General features: G+C 46.6%; 1 protein-coding gene and 2 long non-coding RNA genes across 4 annotated transcripts in view; 2 read left to right on the forward strand and 1 right to left on the reverse strand.

The window, feature by feature from the left end:
• Positions 1 to 9248, forward strand: part of CNGB1 (cyclic nucleotide gated channel subunit beta 1) — a 64685-nt gene extending 55437 nt beyond the window's left edge. Inside the window, 2 exon segments of the mRNA NM_001284462.1 lie at positions 6132 to 6351; positions 8961 to 9248. Coding sequence (NP_001271391.1) covers positions 6132 to 6351; positions 8961 to 9248 — 508 coding nt within the window.
• Positions 1777 to 10145, reverse strand: LOC111092714. The gene is made up of 2 exons (XR_005355714.1): positions 5296 to 10145; positions 1777 to 3778 (listed from the first exon to the last, which is right to left on the reverse strand). It is a non-coding gene; the product is annotated as an uncharacterized LOC111092714 (long non-coding RNA).
• Positions 10146 to 14017: 3872 nt separating this feature from the next.
• LOC119870071 lies at positions 14018 to 14952 on the forward strand. 2 transcript variants are annotated; one of them, XR_005355019.1, is made up of 3 exons: positions 14018 to 14154; positions 14542 to 14729; positions 14804 to 14952. It is a non-coding gene; the product is annotated as an uncharacterized LOC119870071 (long non-coding RNA). The 2 variants fall into 2 exon arrangements; XR_005355018.1 differs by having other exon boundaries at positions 14024 to 14154; positions 14626 to 14729.
• Positions 14953 to 18602: the final 3650 nt, after the last annotated feature.

Consider the following 18602-nt stretch of genomic DNA (forward strand, 5'->3'; position numbering starts at 1 on the left):
GTTATGAGCTCAAGCCCGACATTGGGCATGGAGCCTACTTTTTAAGAAGTGATGTTGTGTTTGTTTGTTTGTTTTTAATTTCATTGGGACGCCTGGATGGCTCAGCGGTTTAGCACCGCCTTTAGCCAAGGGCATGATCCTGGAGACCTGGGAGTCCCACGTTGGGCTCCCTGCGTGGAGTCCCTGCTTCTCCCTCTGCCTGTGTCTCTGCCTCTCTCTCTGTGTGTCTCTCATGAATAAATAAATAAAATCTTTAAAAAATATATTTTATTTATTTATAAGGGAAAGAGAGAGAGACCAAACACATACACAAGGGGAAAGGGCCGAGGAAAAGGGAGAAGCAGACTCCCTGCTGAGCAGGGAGCCCAACGGGCTCCATCCCAGGACCCCGGGATCATGACCTAAGCTGAAGGCAGACGCTGAACCCACTGAGCCACCCAGGCGCCCTGCGATGTTGTATACTTAATGCAGCATGTGGAGAGGCCCAGGATGCTGGCTTCTCCCAGTATTGATGATTTTCCTTTTGCTCACTTGGTTAAGGTTTCTACACTCTAAAGTTAACGTTTTCCTCTTTGTAATTAATAAGTAATCAGCAGGGCGTCACTCTGAGGCTATCTAGACCTCCTCTCCTGTTTCCCATCAAGCAAGCCTTCACCTGCTACCATCAGCATTCCCTGAAGGCTCGTTGCTAAATCAGTGGTGGCCACCATGGGTGCAGAATGGTGATTTTTTCTGATTCCATCATGCCTTCTGCATTTATTAGTGAGCATGCTACTGTGAGGGAGATCTTTCCTCTTCTCTCCGATTTCAATTTATTTGTTTCTTCATTTGTCTATATAAGTGTGGATTTGTTTTGTTCTGTAAATATCCTGTTACAATCATTATTCTGGTGCTCAAATTGTTGCAGATTTGGCCAGCAGGCATCTCTTCGGGCTGGCCTTTGTGACTCTTTGTTATGTCCTCTAAATATTTTAGCACTTCCTTGCTCACAAATACAATTAGACTCACTGGGCTCATCTTGTGACCTTCTCTCTGCCACATCCCTGGAAATGGCCATTTCTTCAAGGAGACTTGATTCCTTGCAGGTGGGAATGGGTTTTAGAAACCTCATGGCTACTAGGCTGCTACTAGGCTCCCAAGTGGACAGAGCTGGGAAACACATCTGCATGTCCACCTGTGTACATAAATGCAGATATATATACATATAAATATATATACATATATATATCAACCGCTGCGCCACTGGGGCTGCCCTCATTTGTTTAGTCTTAGGATACAGACAAAGCAGTTGCAGAATTGCTATCCCAAGGCACTGGGGCAGTAGGGGTTGGGGTATGGAAAGCCTTCTCAGCAAAATTCAGTATTTGGCGCCATTCTTTTTGTCTTCAGCTGAGTACCCGTGAAGTAAGTGTTATGTTCAGACTTATTTCGATTCGTTTTCTTTTTCCTCCCTTTAATGTGGTGGTTTTGCTCATTTGAAACATACCCAGACTTGTGTGTTTTGGTTTGCACTCCATATTTTATGATTCTTCCCACTTCAATCCTTGTTGACTTTTTGTTGTCTTGAATATGTCAAGCATTAACATGGTACCAAAAGTCATAATGCAACAAAGCCTAGAGAGGTGTCCGGGTCCCCCCACCTGCTGCCCCTGGCCGTCCACGAGCCCAGTCTCATTTGTTTCTGCTGCTTCCTTAATGTGTTTCCTTTTGCAAAAGTAGGTAGAACGGTGAACATTTTATTTTTCCCATCTTACATAAAACGTAGCATACTGTAGATTTTCTTTTGCACTTTGCTTTTTTTTTTTTTCACATGACAACCAACCCAGAAGATGTTTTTTCTCAGTCCATAGACAGCTCCCTCATTCCTCTGACAGTTGCAGAGCATTCCTGGGAAGGGGCAGTAAGGTCATTTCCAGTATTTTGCCATTATACGCAGCTCCCTGAGGAATAACCTTGTGCATCTGCATTTTGTACTGTTGAAGAGTGGGTAACTTTTTAGAGAAGCAGGTCTTTGTTTTCAGACCCTTAAGATCAGATTTCCAGTCGAGTGAAAGAGGCAACACAGTGTGGTAGAAAATCCACAACAGGCTCAGGAAGCTGATGGAGCTCACACCCTATCTGTAGTATGAGGTACTGGCTGTGTGGCCTTGGAAAAGTCACAGAAAAGTTAACTTCTCTGGTCTCCATTTTCTGCAATTATGTAAAATAAGGGTTTTAACCCCCTATTTTGTTGTTGGGAAGCTTAAATAAAGTAAGTGTGTGTGAATATCTCCAGCAGGGTACCCGGCAGGTGGGAGAACTCCATGAATATTCATAATGATAATTGCTCCTCTTTACCCATCAAGTACTCTCTGTAATTTTGCCATTGGATAAAGCCTTTTAAATCTATATATCCTGTTTTTCTCTCCATTGCCTTTTACCACATATTCCCATTTTCTACCTCATTCTATGAAATGACACCATAAATAAACTGTACAGAGAATAGTCACCATAAAGGGAACTCAGAGTGCACAATCATTGATTGAGTACATAGTTCTAGGCCCTAGGGACACAGCAGGGACCAAATAAAGCTTGCCTCCTAATGAGGGAGCCCGACCATGGAGAAATGAAGGATTCTGTGATGTGTCAGCTGGGGACAGGGCTGTGAGGAAACAAAGCCACATTGAGGAGACAGAGGTGATGGAGGGAGTTATCTGAGATAAGTTGGGCAGGGAAAGCCATTCTGAGGAAGTGGAATTTTAGCTGAAATCCGCACAGACTGAAAGAGTGATGGGACTGCTTGCATGGAAGAGCATCCTAGTCAGAGGCAACAGCACATGGAAAGGCTCTGCAGAGGAGAGAGTGTGTGTGTGCAGACCAGCCAGAAAGTAAGTGTAGCTTGACATGGGAGGGGAGAGGTCCAGGGGATGAGATCGGGTGGGGCCTTGGAGATGAAGTCTTACAGTGGCTTTGGGTTTTACTCTGAGGGAGAGGGCAGCTATGTACGGTTTTACACAGACAAGCAAATTGATGTGACTTAGGGGTTTGTTCTTGTTGTTTTAAAACAAGATTTTATTTATTTATTCATGAGAGAGGCAGAGACACAGGCAGCGGGAGAAGCAGGCTCCCTGCGGGGAGCCCCATGCAGGACTCAATCCCAGGACCATGGGATCACAACCTGAGCCAAAGGCAGACGCTCAACCACTGAGCCACCCAGGTGCTCCAGGACTTAGTTTTAACAGGACCCCTTTGGCAACGCCAAGAGGGGGTGATGCTGTATTGGTGAAGCATAATACCCACAGGATGCTGGCATCCTCTGAGGAAGGAAGCTGCCCTGTAACTCATTTTACCTGTTTGCTCTTAAGGAAGTCACTGGGCCCTTCCAAAGGCTAGTCTGTCTGAACTTTTCTCACAACATCTGCCTGCTTCCCCCTACTCACCTGAGAAACGGGGAAGTACAGTCTGTGCTCATTATTCACGTAGCTGTGATTCTGTGTCTGTAACTAACCTACTCACTAAAATGTATTTGTAACCCCAAAATCAGTACTCGTGGGCATTCCTAGTAATTTGTGGACGTGCACAGAGCGGTAAAAAATTTGAGTTGGGCCCTAAGCTCATGTCCCCAGCAAGAGTTAAACAAGGTGACACTCTGCTTTATTGTTTCAGCTCAGAAGCATCTGAACACTTGTAAACAAGTGTCTTTTCATGGTCTATTTAGCACCACATTTTTCACATTTTTGTGATCGTTGTTGGCGATTTTGTGGGTCCTCATTTCAGTGTCAGTGAATCAACTGGATGTCTTTAAACAGAAATATGCAAAGTATTGATCAATTGATGAAATGTAATGAGAGGCTCACAGCAACCTAACCCTGTATTTCCCCCCCAGAAACAATGGTTCGGTGTTTGAGATTTCAGTGTTTGCGGGGACTCTACAGAATGACACCACCGCGAATAATGAGAATCAACTGTGTCTGAGATGTGGCTCCAGTTCCCCCTGCCCTCCCTTCCTCCCCCTGCCAGAGGAGCAAGGCTCAGGAAAGCCATGCGTGTAGCCCAGCTACCCCACTCCTTTGGCTGGGTTAGGTGAGGCTCCTGACCCATGTGTCAAGCCTGAGCCCTTTGCTGGAAAAGGCTGAGGTCCCAGCCTATGGCAGCTGCAGGAAAGAGGAGGAGCCGCAGGGCCTTGCAGCAGAGAGGCCTTGGGACCAGAGCTGTAGGATGATTCATTAGAGAGCCTGGTTCCCTGGACAGGCAAGCGTCAGGACGGAGGCAGGGGATCATGCATGAGCTCTGACCATCAAAGGAAAGACACAATCTGGGAACCACAGGGCCTGGGACATCTGAGCTGGTGAGAGTCATGTGAGTCATGTGTGGGATTCTGGTTGTAAGCTACCTGCTTTACAGATGGGGGACCTGGGGCCCCAAAGAAGTGAAGTGCTCAGCTGTCTGGCTTGGCCACTCTAGGAAATGGGGCTAAAAGTTTTCACGCATGCCACTTTCTCCAGGGATGAATGCGTGATCCTGCTTATAGGAAAACGCATCATCTGAAAACGAGGCTCAATTTCCTTACTCTGGAAATGTCCCAGAGGCCAGTGCAATGTTTCAAAAGAGAGACTGCCATTAGCAGTTAACAAAAGTCCCACAGATAGTTCTTTTGTGTCATTTTTGTACCAATCTTTGTACCACAGACTGTCATGCTGTGAATGATGGCTGAATAACACAGGTGATAGTGCCAGGCATGAAGAGGCCTCTGATGAATTATCATGTTTGTGTTCTCCTAGGGAAGCCCCAGCCAGAAAATGCAAGTCTTGGGCAATTAATATCAATATGCACAATTCAAATCCATTGCTTCTGATTAGATAAGCAGCCAGTAATGGCCTCATTTTTAAACAAACAAGTTTTGCTGGAGCCCTGGTGAATGAATTTGCCAATTAGGAGTCGAGGCCCACTAGACTGCAGATGAAATACATTTGTTCTTGAGCCAAACCACTCATCACATATCTGTAGCATGAAAAAAAATTCCCTATCAAAGGCTGGGGCTCTGTCCGATGGAAGATCCTATCCCTACTTAGAGAGCATGGGAGCGCACTGCATTTAGATCTGGGATTTAATTCTGGCCACTTCGTAGCTGTGTAACCTTGGGAAAATTATTTACCCCTTCTGGTCTTCCATGTCTTTATTCGAAATGAGATGAAAAAAATAGGGACCTACCTGGGAAGATTCTGTGGGATTTACAGGACAATGTATGTACTAGTTATCTGTTGTATAATAATCTTACCACCCATTCAATAGCTTAAAACCACACATATGTATTACCTCACAGCTTCTATGGGTCGGAAGTCTGGGACAGCTTAGGTGGGTACTGGCCAGAGCTGAGTCTCATCTCATGTCTCCCCTGGGGAAGGGTCTGCTTCCAAGGTCACATGGAGGTCAGCCAAATTCAGTTCCCTGCGGTTGGAGGACTGGGGGCCTCCGTTCCCAGCTAATTGCTGGCCGGTGGCTTCCCTTGGTTCTCGCCACATGGGCCTCCCTCAACATGGTCACTGGCTGCATCAAAGCCAGGAAGGGAGAGTCCTTGCAAGACAGAGATCACAATCCCATGTGACATGTTCACAAAGGGGATATCTGATCACCCTTGCTGTATTCTACTGGTCAAAAACAAGTCACATGGAGAAAGAGACACCAGAAAGGAGGTCTCCAGGAGCCATCAGGGTGCCTCTAAAGGACCAAGCATAGGGCCTGACACATGTAGACACTCATTACATGTTGACGGAGGTAATGGTGAGGATGGTGACATATGCAAAAGGGAGAGAAGCAAAAAGCGTATCTTTTTTCACCTGGGCATCCTGTTTCTGAGTCCATATATTATAGTATCATTCGGTATTTCCTGTGTGACTTCACTAAAGTGACTCAACCTCTCTGAGCCTCCAATTTCCTCCTCTGTAAGGTCCAGACGGTAAGACCCATGTCATTCTGGTTGTTCCGATCACTGAGATGCTGTGCATAAAGCGTTAAGTACGCTGTGTTTGCTCACAGACCATTAGCCAAGACGACCACCGCCACCGTGCAACTCTATCATAGTCCTCCGCCGAGGAGCCTTTCTTCTCTTCTGGAGTATGTTTGTAATGTTTGTGGGTGCTGCTTTCTTTCAGGCGCATGCTGAGAAATAACAACAAGCCCAAGGAGCCGAAGAGCGTGCTCATCCTTCCTCCCCGGGCAGGCACCCCCAAGCTCTTCAATGCTGCCCTGGCCGTAGCAGGAAAGATGGGCGCCAAGGGAGCCAAAGCCGGTAAACTTGCCCACCTGAGGGCTCGGCTCAAAGAACTGGCTGCACTGGAGGCAGCTGCGAGGCAGCAACAGTTGCTGGAACAGGTAAGATGGTGGGGAATTAGCCACACCCCCATTTCAACATTGTGCCAGATTGTGGACCATGCCTTGCACTGTAGGGAATGTCTCCCCTTCCTTTATACCAGTCAGGACTCCTTTGGTTGCAAGTAACAGAAATCCAGGTCATGGTGCAAGCTCACATTAGCTTAAGAGACCAGGGGATGGATGGGGTCAAGTAGCTTAAAAGTTCAGACAAGGCTGGATCCAGAAGTTCAAATAATGCCAATGGGATGAGCTTTGCCATCTTGTCATTTCTGCTTCCCTCGATGATGACTTCAGATCACAAGAGCACTAGGATTACATCCTCCTGGTTTAGCAGCAACTCCCATAGAAAGTCCCTCTTGCCCAGTGATTCCAGCAAAAGTCCCAGGGCTCATTGTCATTGGACAGATTTGGGTCACATGTCAATTCCTGAGCCGTTCACTGTGCTGCCCTGGGAGAGGCCAGGCTCCTGTGCCATCCCTGGGCCGAGGGGAGCAATCCCCCCAAGGGAGTCCTGGTGCTGTTGCAAAGGTAGGAGCACTGGGTGTGAGCGGGCAGTGTCCCTCCCCAGATGGCAGTGATTGTCTCATATTTAATATTTGCATCTGTGACAATTTCAGAGATTTAAAGAGAAAAAACCCTGCTGACAGGCACAGTGCTGACTGTCCCCCCCCCCCCCCCCTTGGAAATCTGAAGGGAATTTTAAAATTAGTTCTGGGACTCTTTTCTGTGACTAATGCCAAAAATGCCAATTAGAATGATTGCACTAATTATGACTATTCACGATTGTCCTTTAGGGAGGCTGCTGGGAAGGGGGGTGGTGGGTAGGCAGGAGCTCAGTGGCCAGGAGGGTGCTGCAGTCTACACAACAGAATTCAAAGGAACCTAGGTTGGAACAAGCCAGGCTGGTGTCGGAGTCCAGGGAACCTGTCAGGAGATCATTTGACATCTGGAGTCTGGGAGGTGCCATCAAAGCCACCCAGGGTTCCAAGATATTCTCAAGATACAGCCACCCATGGCCCCAGACTGAGGACAGACATGACTGCCTGGCTTACCCAGAGCCAGGGTCAAGGTTGAGCCAGGAAGTTGAGGTCTTTGGTGCCAGCTGCTGCATGGGACTGAGCAGACATGAACTCCAAGACTGTTCTCAATACAGTGAAAGGCTTTTATATGAAATGGGTCTTTTGCTCCTGAGTATTAGCTCTTCACCCAGGCAGCTTGGAGATGTGAATTAAATTTGCATGAGAATTCTAATAAAAGGCAATTTTAGAACAATCAGGACAGAATGCCGAGTGCAAGGAGTTCTGAAATAACAATCCAAAGACACGGGTCTAAATCCCAGCTCTGTCACTGCCAGCTCTGTGACCCGGAGAAGCTCTTCATGCTTTCTGAGACTCAGGTTACTCATGGTTCCAGCGTAGGGTTGTAGAGATGAAGCAGGGTACCTTGGATATCTTTTTAAAAGCATTTTGGCATGGCAAAACACCTGACTAAACTCCCCATGATTCTTCTGGTTCCATTCATAGCAGGATACTTCCAGAAGTCCCATAATGGGCACCATCCTGCCTTGGAGTGTGTCGTCGTCGTCGTCGTCGTCGGAGTTTAGGACAGACACGGGATGGTGGAACATGCAGGAACTCCAAGATGGGGGGAGGGATGGGTCCCCAGAGTTGCCTTGGGTTCTAGGAGTGGGCTTCCCCATTTCCCTTCCTTCAACACTCTATGATTTGAGCAAGCTTCTTCCTCACAAGCATGCTGACTGCTCTCATTTGAAATTCACTGCTGCTACCTTAAGAGGGTCTTAGATCGCTGTGGGCCATTCAGGTCTCCTCCGGGGAACCCCTCTGTCCCCTTTATGTCTCCACAGAAGTGGGTCAGACAGGGCAGGACAGGCCATGAGTATCTTTGAAGGCTTGGGTTTTTACTGACACACAGACTGGTCAGTGTCCACAGGAACCACGAAGGCTAGAGGCTGGAAGTCCCCACCAAGTCCCCAAACATGGGGGCTCAGCCCAGCCTAATGCCAGTACTACCCTGCCCATCCTCCTTCCTGGGGAATAAGAGTGTGCGGGTGGCAGGCTCGACCTATGAGACCTTCCAGAAAGGAGGCCGGGCCACAGCAGCTTTTACCCTCTCAGCCTTTTTACCTTGTTTGCTTAGAATTGTTCTCATCCATCCAGGAGCACCCAGCCCTGGTAACTGGGGTGGACAGGGCAGTTGGCTCAGCTTTGCAAAGTCCCTGCTGGTGCTCCCTCCGGGTCACACCCCTCCTTCCTCCATAGCTCAGGGGCAGGCCTGAACCCACAGCCTCACTCTGGCTTCTGGCCCTGCCCATCAACAGAGATGGAAAATATCCCCAAGACCTTCTACTAGATCCAACCAGGATTTTTAATCCCTAAACTTCCCCATAACATACTCTGTTCCTACCAAATAATCCTGATGCCCTCTGGCCCCCCACTTCCCATACATTAGATGGCACCCCTGTGCACTCTGCCATCCTCCTTTTTGGGGGTCCAAGAAGGGGAGCAGGAAGCTGTTCAAGACTCCTCCAGGACCCCTCAAAGAACTCTCAGACCTTCTTTGCCTTACCAATCACCCTTTCTGGATTTTAGGCCAAGAGCTCGCAGGATGCTGCAGGAGAGGCAGGACAGGCGGCCCCAGACCAGGACCAGCCCCCAGCGCCCGAGCACCCAGAATCCCAGGAGCCCCCGGCCACACGCTCTTCGCCACCTGCCTCGCCACCTGCCTCGCCACCTGCCTCGGAGAGGCCCGAGGAAGGCGGGGAGGGGGAGGCCGGGCCCTCAGAGCCATCGGTGCTGATCCGCATGAGCCCGGGCCCGGATCCCAGTGAACAGATCCTGTCGGTAGAGGTCCCGGAGGAGAAGAAGGAGGCCGAGTGAGGGCCCCCGGCGCCCCCCTCCGGGCAGGTGTATCCACCCGCACCCAGGCGGGTCCCCCAGCCCCGCGCCTCACTTCCCGCAGGCCCAGACTCCAGGGGCAGTAGAGTCCATCCCACCACTCCTTGCCCCCGCATCGGTTTCTGCCGCTGCTGGTTTTGAAGTCAACAAATGTAGTGTTTGTGCCCCTAAGTCCTCACCATCACCTGAGAACCCTACCTCTCCCGACTCTTATTTTTAAGAACAAAATTCTTTTCCATTTTAGAAGTTTATAGGCAGAGCATAGAATGGGGCTCCGAGCCCTGGGAAGCTCTGTTGGAGACTAAAGCGTTATCAAATGTTTGAATTTCATCTCCCACGTTTCAAGGATAGAAAACCTGCCAGCAGTTGTGGGGAGCCCGGCTGGCTCAGTCGGTAGAACATGTGGCTCTTGGTCTCAGGGTTGCAAGTTCAAGCCCCACCTTGGGTTTAGAGATTACTTTAAAAAACCCTGGTCAGCACAAAGGGTGGTTGTGCTGGTCATTTGACCCGATGATCCGTGCTGGGCAGTCACATTAGGGATCCTCTGCTCATTAGAGCGCTTAGCACCCATCTTCCCCAGGCTGTATTTAGTTCCAAGTGTGAGACCAGTCTTTCAGAACATAAAATGCAAGTGGACTTACTGGCAACGGGCTGTGAGCGGTTCTGAGCGCCCCTGCCAGGCCCCCAATTCTGGTCTGCAGGGAGTCACGCTTGCTTGCTTCCGACACCTTTGCTACAGAGATGATGGCAGCACCTTCCATTAATCCTAGGAGACAGAAATCGCGGACACCACTGAAGTTCCTAAGGTTTCTCCAGATCAAGTTACATTGCTTCAATGATTCAAGATACAAGGGGGGCCGGGTGGGGAGGAGTCATTCAGTCACTGAATATTGGGAGGATTTTATTTGCATATCTAATGGCTCTTGGGGGAGTGAGTGATTAAAAACTAGTGTTGGGCCATTTGTTTCCACCAGCAACAACAAACACCAAAGGCCTGGAATTCCAAGAGGTACTGCCCACTTCGTATCAAATTATAGGACACTGTGCTCTGCTGCTGGGGCCTTCAAGGGCTTGCAAATGTGTCTATTTGTCTGTCAGTCTAAAAGCAGAACATTCCTTTCCCCTGTGAAAAAAAAAATGACACAATATGGAAGTTGCCAGGCTGCTCTAAACATTTCCAAATCCCAGGGTAACAGATTTATCTAGTCGATGACATGCCTCGTGATCTGAGTAATCACCACATCGAATATAGCGATGAGCAACATTAGGTTAGCCTTTTAAAAAGCTTTTATTAATCTATTTTAATAGCTAGTAACATATTTTCATGGGTAGGAAAGGCTACCCAGTTAAAATGATGTCTCCTACCCCTTGTGCCCAGTCCCCTTCCTGGAAGCCACCACCGCTATCAGCTCCTCATGCCCTTTTTTCTTTACACAAATAGTAACACACTAGTGCTGCTGTTTTTCATTTGTTTTGAAGCTCCTCCTTTCTTAGTACATCAAGGGCATGTTGACTTTTCATGCCTGCAGTCTGGTCCATTGAATGCAAGTCCCATCACATTGAATTGCTCTCCCATGAACAGGCATTTGCAGGGTTTCCAATCTCATGCTGTTGAAAATAAGGCCGCAATAAACAAAAATCTTATGCATAATTTCACTGGTCAACACTATTTTTAAGTAGGGAAAGTCTGGCGGTTTGGGCTCATTTTTGTCTTTGCAACCTCATTTATCATAGTCATATTTGCATCACGTATTCTAAGATCCAGGCATAGAGAAATGCTTCCATCTTTAGCCAAGTATTTCAGCTATATCAATAAAGTCAATGTATTACCCTTCAGTAGATGGCAAAATGTTTCAAAGGCACCTTCACTGTGAGATCTTATTTTACAAGGAATCTTTTTTTTGTATGAATATACTCATTCTTTTAGATACTAACCCTTGAATGTATACTGCTTATTATATAAAGTGAAAGATTCTTGAGGTTCCCGAGAACTGTCCTGGAAAGAAAATTGATTTTGAAATGAGATGAGCAGTATCTTAATTTCACTGTGATACTTCCTTAAACTCGACGCTTTCAAAAAGTTGGATGTTAGGTAAATTGAATTTGAGGCTAGCATTATTCTCCAAATAGAATTGGACTGGTTGGTCGCCAAGGTCTGGATGGTACAGCTCAGAATACTGTAATTCTGCAACTGAATCAGAATCTTTATTTATGTGTGTTGAATCTCTACCAATTTCCAATGTCTCAACATTTCCTGTACTGTGGTAGAAGATGAATAGGAAGCTATTTTTTTAAACTATATAAATATTTTAAATAGAATTAAAACCCAGAAGCTGTTTAAAATTTCATTATCAAAATGTATTTGGCTACCTGGAATATTTTCATTTGTTTTCTTAGCAAACATGAACACTGTATTTAGACTCTGACTTTCATCCTATTACAATGCATTTTAATTAAAGCGTTTAGACAAATGTTCCTGGCTTGTGGATTCATTTCAGAAATTGACCATGTGTGACAGATCCTTTTGTGAGGAAACCTAAGTTTGTTTCCCAGTTCAGGCTTCCTTGCTTATCTGAGAGTGACATCCTTGGGGCTGTCATCCATCCTGCATTCCCGGTGCTTGAGGGACATCCTTGTGGCACCCCTCTCCATGGACCCTAGGACTCTAAGACCCTTAAAAACAACCACTTTATGTCTGGTCAAATCTACTGATCTCATCAAGCCAACTGCTCACTATGACCCCAACTCCTTTAGACTTGTCCAGTGATGTAGTGTGCTGATGAACATGGACTCTGGATTCAGACTGTGCAGCTTCCAATCCTAGTTTGACCATGGACCACAGATGACTATGGACCTCTCTGAGCTCCAACAACCTCATCTAGAAGATGCAGATGATATGCTGCACTGTACAGGGCCACAGTGATGATCAAATAATAGGCATTATCAAGTCTGAATGGGCATGAGGGGTAAAGCTAACTTGCCACCCTTCTTACTCTGCTGTGGTTGGGGTGCAGTGGAAGCTCCCTGAGAACTCTCTCTGGCCTGAATTCTGCCTCTGTTCATGGGTATACATACAGAAGAGATGTGATCACCCCTTCTTTGCTTTTTTTTTTAAGATTTTATTTTATTTATTCATGAGAGACAGAGAGAGGCAGAGACACAGGCAGAGGGAGAAGCAGGCTCCATGCAGCCAGCCCCATGTGGGACTTGATCCCAGGACCCCGGGACCATACCCTGAGCCAAAGGCAGACGCTCTACCACTGAGCCACCGAGGCGTCCCCCTTTCTTTGCACTTTAACTGAAAGTTTACACAAACACCTGGACATATTTAATTATAACAATATAAATAACAGCCTTCTGCATCATCCACAAATGTATTTAACCCAATTTCATACAAAAACAGACCCTAAAACACCCCACCTATGGCTTACTTTCCTGGGATGATCGCTCCACTCTGGGCTGGGCCCAGGGCAGGCTTCATGGTGTGTGACCCGCACAGTCACATGTGGCCTCATGTTCAGAATGGCCCCATACTTGTTTACTGCTCTGCTGCCACTGTCTTGAAATTCTTAATAATTTCTGAATAAGGCATCCCACATTTTGATTTGTACTGGCTCCCACAAATTGTAGAGCCTGTCCTTCCTAGGCTGGAATAGCCCCTGATACCTGGAAAGGCCAAAGGCAGAAGTAGAGATGTGTCCTTTTGGCACTCAGCTTTCATCTCCCTTCTTCCAGCCACAGGATCCCGCTCCTTTTTGAAACACCTTTCCATCATGCATGGGGTCTCTTTCCAGGGAATCTGAATCACGAGAGCTACTGCCCTTCCTCGTTGCTAACAGAGCCCTGATTTGGCTTTGTGCAGCAATATGCCCAGCCCCAGGAGCGAAGAATTATAAAAGGAAGGGTGATGAGAAGCCTCCTTAATAAAAAGGGACACCCCCTATTTCTGCTACCCATCTTTATGGGTGGAATATATCTGGAGCTGCAGCAGCCATTTTGTGATGGAACAGCCAAGGAATCAGTGATGTAGACTGCAGGAGGGTTGAGTTGCCACACCAATCCCAAACCACTCATCTCCAGAAGACTTGTTACATGAGACAATGAAATACCTTTATTTTATTTTTAAGGTTTTATTTATTTATTTGAGAGAGAGGGAGAGAATGAGCAGGGGGGAAGGGCAGAGGGAGAAGCAGGCTCCCCACAGAGCAGGGAGCCCAATACGGGGTCAATCCCAGAACCCTGGGATCATGACCTGAGCTGAAGGCAGATGCTTAAGCCACTGAGCCACCTGAGCACCCTGAGGCAATGAAATACCTTTATTATTAAGCCATTTGTAGTCAGGATCTCTTACTTGTGGCTGAAAACATCCAGCTGGGAGGGCCTTGAGATGGGGAGGGAAAGAGAGAGGGAGCAGGTGCATGGGAGCCCCGACACCTGCCCACACACACCGTTGGTTTCAATTGCTCAGGTCTTCGTCACTATCCACATTCCTGCCTCCCTGGCCCACTCTTCAGCTCTGCCTAAATTACACGGGCTACCTCGTGTATTTGAATAAATATGCCTTAGGCTGAGGTCGGCCAGAGTTAGCTTCCATTGCTCATGATAAAAGAAACCTCACTGATGCTGACAAAAGTACTTCTGGGAGTTTCCTGGTTGTTTAAAATTCAAGATCTAGGCCAACACCCACTCTGGGCATGATTCCCACCCACTTTGGTCTGGCCCAGGCTTCTATGGTTTCTAAATTCAAACATCAGGAAGAGACCTTCAGAGGAGGGAGAGGAGGAGAGAAGAGGGCATTTGGACCAAGATCAAATTCAAATGCTTCTCTGTGGATGGGAAACCCAGTGGAAGGCAGTGATTTACCCCAGAGGAGCACTTGGGCATCAAGGTACATTTCCCTTCCTGCTCTTCCAGTTCCGCCCTTATCTGCAGAAGGACCTAACAGCAAAGATCCCTGGGACAGACCCTCCTTCTGACTGATCCTCTAGACTGGTGCCTTTCACTGTTTTCTCTTACCAGTAAGGCTCAGGGACTCTTGGGTGGCTCAGTGGTTGAGCATCTGTCTGCCTTTGGCTTAGGGCATCATCCCGGGGTCTTGGGATCGAGTCCCGTATCGGGCTCCCTGTAGGGAACCTGCTTCTCCCTCTTCCTGTGTCTCTGCTTATCTCTCTGTGTCTCTCGTGAATAAGTAAATAAAACCTTTAAAAACAAAACAAGTAAGGCTCAGAACACAGGTGATTGCTCTTGAAGGTTCTCAGCTTTCTCATTCGATTAGTTTTGTCCACTGTGCTGCTGTGAGGTGATCAGAAAGGGAATTAGGAAACCCAGATGAGAGCTGAGGAAAGCCAAACCTACACAGGCAAAGGGATTCATCCTCAGGGGACCGGGACTCCTGGGCAAGAGATGGAAACAGTTGAGAGGCCCCTGCTCCACCTCTGCCACAGACCCGCAGTGCCACCTCAGGTGGGTAACTTTCATTCATTCAATAATTTTAAAAGATCTTTCTATGTGCCAAGCACTTTTCTACTATTTTCCAGGCCTTCGAAGTTGTGTCTCTGTGCTGGAAGAAATAAAACAATCCCTCCAGGGTGGCGGTAAGAAGGTTCTGCAGAGAGGATCCCTGGGTGGCGCAGCGGTTTGGCGCCTGCCTTTGGCCCAGGGCGCGATCCCGGAGACCTGGGATCGAATCCCACGTCGGGCTCCTGGTGCATGGAGCCTGCTTCTCCCTCTGCCTATGTCTCTGCCTCTCTTTCTCTCTCTGTGTGACTATCATGAATAAAAAAAAAAAAAAAAAAAAAAGTTCTGCAGACACTTGTGGCGCTGTGCCTGTGTCGCCTTAGCCAGCTCAGGCTGCCAGGACAAAACACAGACTGGGTGGCTTAAATGACAAATGTATTTTCTCAGGGTTCTGAAGGCTGGAAAGCCCGAGATTGCAGGGTTGGTTTCTGGTGAGAGCTGTCTTCTGGGCTTGCAGATGGCTGCTTTCCCATGGTCCTCGAAAGGCCTTTCTTCTGTGCATGTGGAGAGAGAGCTTGAGCTCTCCTGTGTCTCTTCTTCTAAGGTCACTACGCTTATGGGCTCAGGGCCCCATCCGTGTGACTTCATTTAGCTTTAATTATGTCCTCAGAGGCTTCATCTCCAAACTGGTAGGTTAGGCCTTCACATGAACGGGTTGGGGGACACATTTAGCCCTAACACGTAAATTATAGATGTCCACATTTCCTGGATTTGGTATCTGAGCACAATCTCCTCCAACAACCCTTCACAAATGAAGAGGACGGCCCCCTTCGTCTTTTAAAAGGGCCCTTTAAAATGTATTCTTTCAATGCACATGAGTTATTGGCATCTCTAAGAGGTCCCTGTCATTGTGGTAGGGTGCCAAATTTAGCAAATAAAAGTATGGGATGGCCAGTTAAATTTCAATTTCAAAAAAAGAATGAATGGAGGGTTGGGCACCTGGGTGGCTCAATCAGTTAACCAACCGGTTTTTTGGTTTCAGCTCAGATTGTGATCCCAAGGATGTGAGATAGAGGTCTGAATTGGGTTCTGCACTCAGTGTGGAGTCTGCTTGAATTTCTTCCCACTTGCATGCTCTTTCTCTCTCTCAAATAAATCAATACATCTTAAAAAAAGAAAAAGAAAAAGAAAAAAAAAAGAAAAAGAAAAAAAAGGGACGCCTGGGTGGCTCAGGTCATGATCTCAGGATGGTAAGATAGGGCCGGGCCTCAGGCTCTGCACTCAGCATGGAGTCTGCTTGAATTTCTCTCTTCCTCTCCCTCTGTCCCTCCCACTTGTACTCTCTCTCAAATAAATGAAATCTTAAAAAAAAAAAAAAAGAATGAATGGAGGGTTTTTTTTTTAAAGCATAAGTATGGCCCATGTGATATTGGGATATACTTATGCTATTAATTATTTGTTATTTATCCAAAATTCACATTTGACAGGGGATCCTGTATCTTATCTGGCAATCCGCTCAGTGCAGACCAACTGCACCACAGAGCCTGCAGCCTCCTTTGCTGACCTCAGGAACCCCCAGCCTGGAAAGGCAGGACTAAGCTTTTGATTGGACACCTTACTCCCTCCCTTCTCCAGAGCTGGTCATGTTTCTTGCAGGAGGGAAAGGACCCCCCTCTGCCGCCCCAGTCAGATCACCCAGTCTGTCAGTGTTTGGTTTTTAATGTTTATTGTTATTAATTGTAACCTGAATGTGTAGGTAGACAAGGTGTTCTGCATCTGAGACAGATCTCTTATTAACTGCCTTAAAGTAAAAAATAAATATGTCACCTCCACCCCAGAGTCCTCCAGACCTTAGCCCTTGGCCAGGGGTCAAATGTCCTATGCAAGGGAAAAATAATGCTTCTTTGCTTATAAACAAACAGGAAGGAAGTAGATAGCCCCCCTTCCTTCTTGAAAGACTCTGCTTGGATACCAAATGGATCTGAAACCTAACTCCAACCCTTTGGTATGTAAATAGTCTCTCCAGGAGTTAGCCGCCCCCCCCCCCCCCCCCCGTGTCTCTGCTTTTACCCGCTTGTGGAGTCTGCACATTCTAGGACTTTATTCCTTTTGATGTGACTATCTACCCACAGAGATAGCACCGTAGACTTCTGCAGCCTTGTGGCTTCACCTAGGGTCCTAGATCCAACTGGAGCCATTTGGCCCTCTCCCTGAGATAGTGGAACTTCATTATCCTCTCAGAGAAGAGCAATTAGCTAGATAAATGACTACAGATCTAATTATCACAGCTTGGAAGGGCCTCCAGAGGCCAGGGCTTTTACACAAGCACCAAGAAATCCAGGGAAGTTGTATTTCCCCATAGCCAATGTATGTAGCAATGTACACAGAGACTGCTGTGGTCAACCCCGCCTTTCACACTTCCAAATATCTAAAAACAAAGCGTTTTGCTCCTTAAAGAAAGGGTAAAAAAGAACCCGAACTGTTTCCAGACAGGTCCAAAAGAATAATTCAGATAAGACTGAAAATTTCCACAGATAAGCCTAAAATGTTTAAAAGCAAAAGTTTGTAAAATCAGATTGACCTTAGTTCTACGGAGGAAAATACATTGATGACTTTGGGCAAATTTATAATGAACAGGGATGCCTGGGTGGCTCAGCGGTTGAGAATCTGCCTTCGGCTCAGAGCATGATCCCGGAGTCATGGGAGCCTGCTTCTGTCTCTGCCTCTCTTTCTCTGTCATGAATAAATAAATTTTAAAAATTATAATGAACAGCACTTTTACCAGGGAAGAAAGCTGCCAGGAAAGAGTATGAGCCACAAAAATTTGTACCAAAAAATAATATTTCACATTCTATCAGAAACTACATTTACTTACAAGGATAGAACTGAGGATACAGGTAGAGCCCCTTTTAAATTACCCCTTAGGAACATGACATGGTAACTATGGAGAAGAACTTTTTGAAGACTAACAAGGAGATTAGAAACTTTGTATGATTCAGATTTGAATTATCCATTGCAACCTGGGGTAATTCTTCCAGATGTGAGTAATACCCCTAAAGACATTAAACCGAAACCAGGAATAACACTTGCTGAATCACAGAATTTCTCAGACTGGCTTACCAGGAAAACAAGGGCACCCACCCACTGGAAACAGCAGAAGCCTAACAGTACCTGTATGAGGTTGCTAATATGAAAGAAAATAAGAATATTCCTCTTAATTTGTCAGCAAACGATAGGATGTAGAAATGGCACCACCAGCAAGTAGCACTCAGTGAGTGCTCCATGTGCATATAGATTTGAAGTTGTTTTCCTTGGCAATTTCTTTTTGGTGTTTGTGGAATATCTAGCAGAAGAGATGGTTGCTCTATTAGAATGGCATAATGAAATAAAGTGGTCAGCTACAGAGACTTTATGGATTTCTCTAAGGTTTTATTTCAGCATAAACTTTAGTTTCTGCAGAAAGCTTGTTTAAATCTCTTCATACTCCATGTAAGTTGTGTATTTGCAGTGTATGAGCCTTACTCTACTGTATTCAGTTGAGGGTCTTATTACTTTTTTAAAAAAGATTTTATTTATTTACTCATGAGAGACACAGAGAGAGAGGCAGAGACACACACAGGCAGAGGGAGAAGCAGGCTCCCTGTGGGAACCCAGTGTGGGACTTGATCCCAGCATCCCGGGATCATGACCTGAGCGAAAGGCGGATGCTCAACCGCTGAGCCACCCAGGTGCCCCATCATTTCTTATTATTTAGGAACATTTTAGATTTTTATACTTATGGAAATTTTATACCCTACACTAGTCCTTGTTTCCTTTGAGACCTACGTTTTATGTTATCTATCCCCCCAGACATTTTTTCTCCCCAGACATTGAAAGAGT

The sequence above is a fragment of the Canis lupus genome, chromosome 2, assembly GCF_011100685.1.
Source record: "Canis lupus familiaris isolate Mischka breed German Shepherd chromosome 2, alternate assembly UU_Cfam_GSD_1.0, whole genome shotgun sequence".
Lineage (NCBI taxonomy): Eukaryota > Metazoa > Chordata > Mammalia > Carnivora > Canidae > Canis > Canis lupus.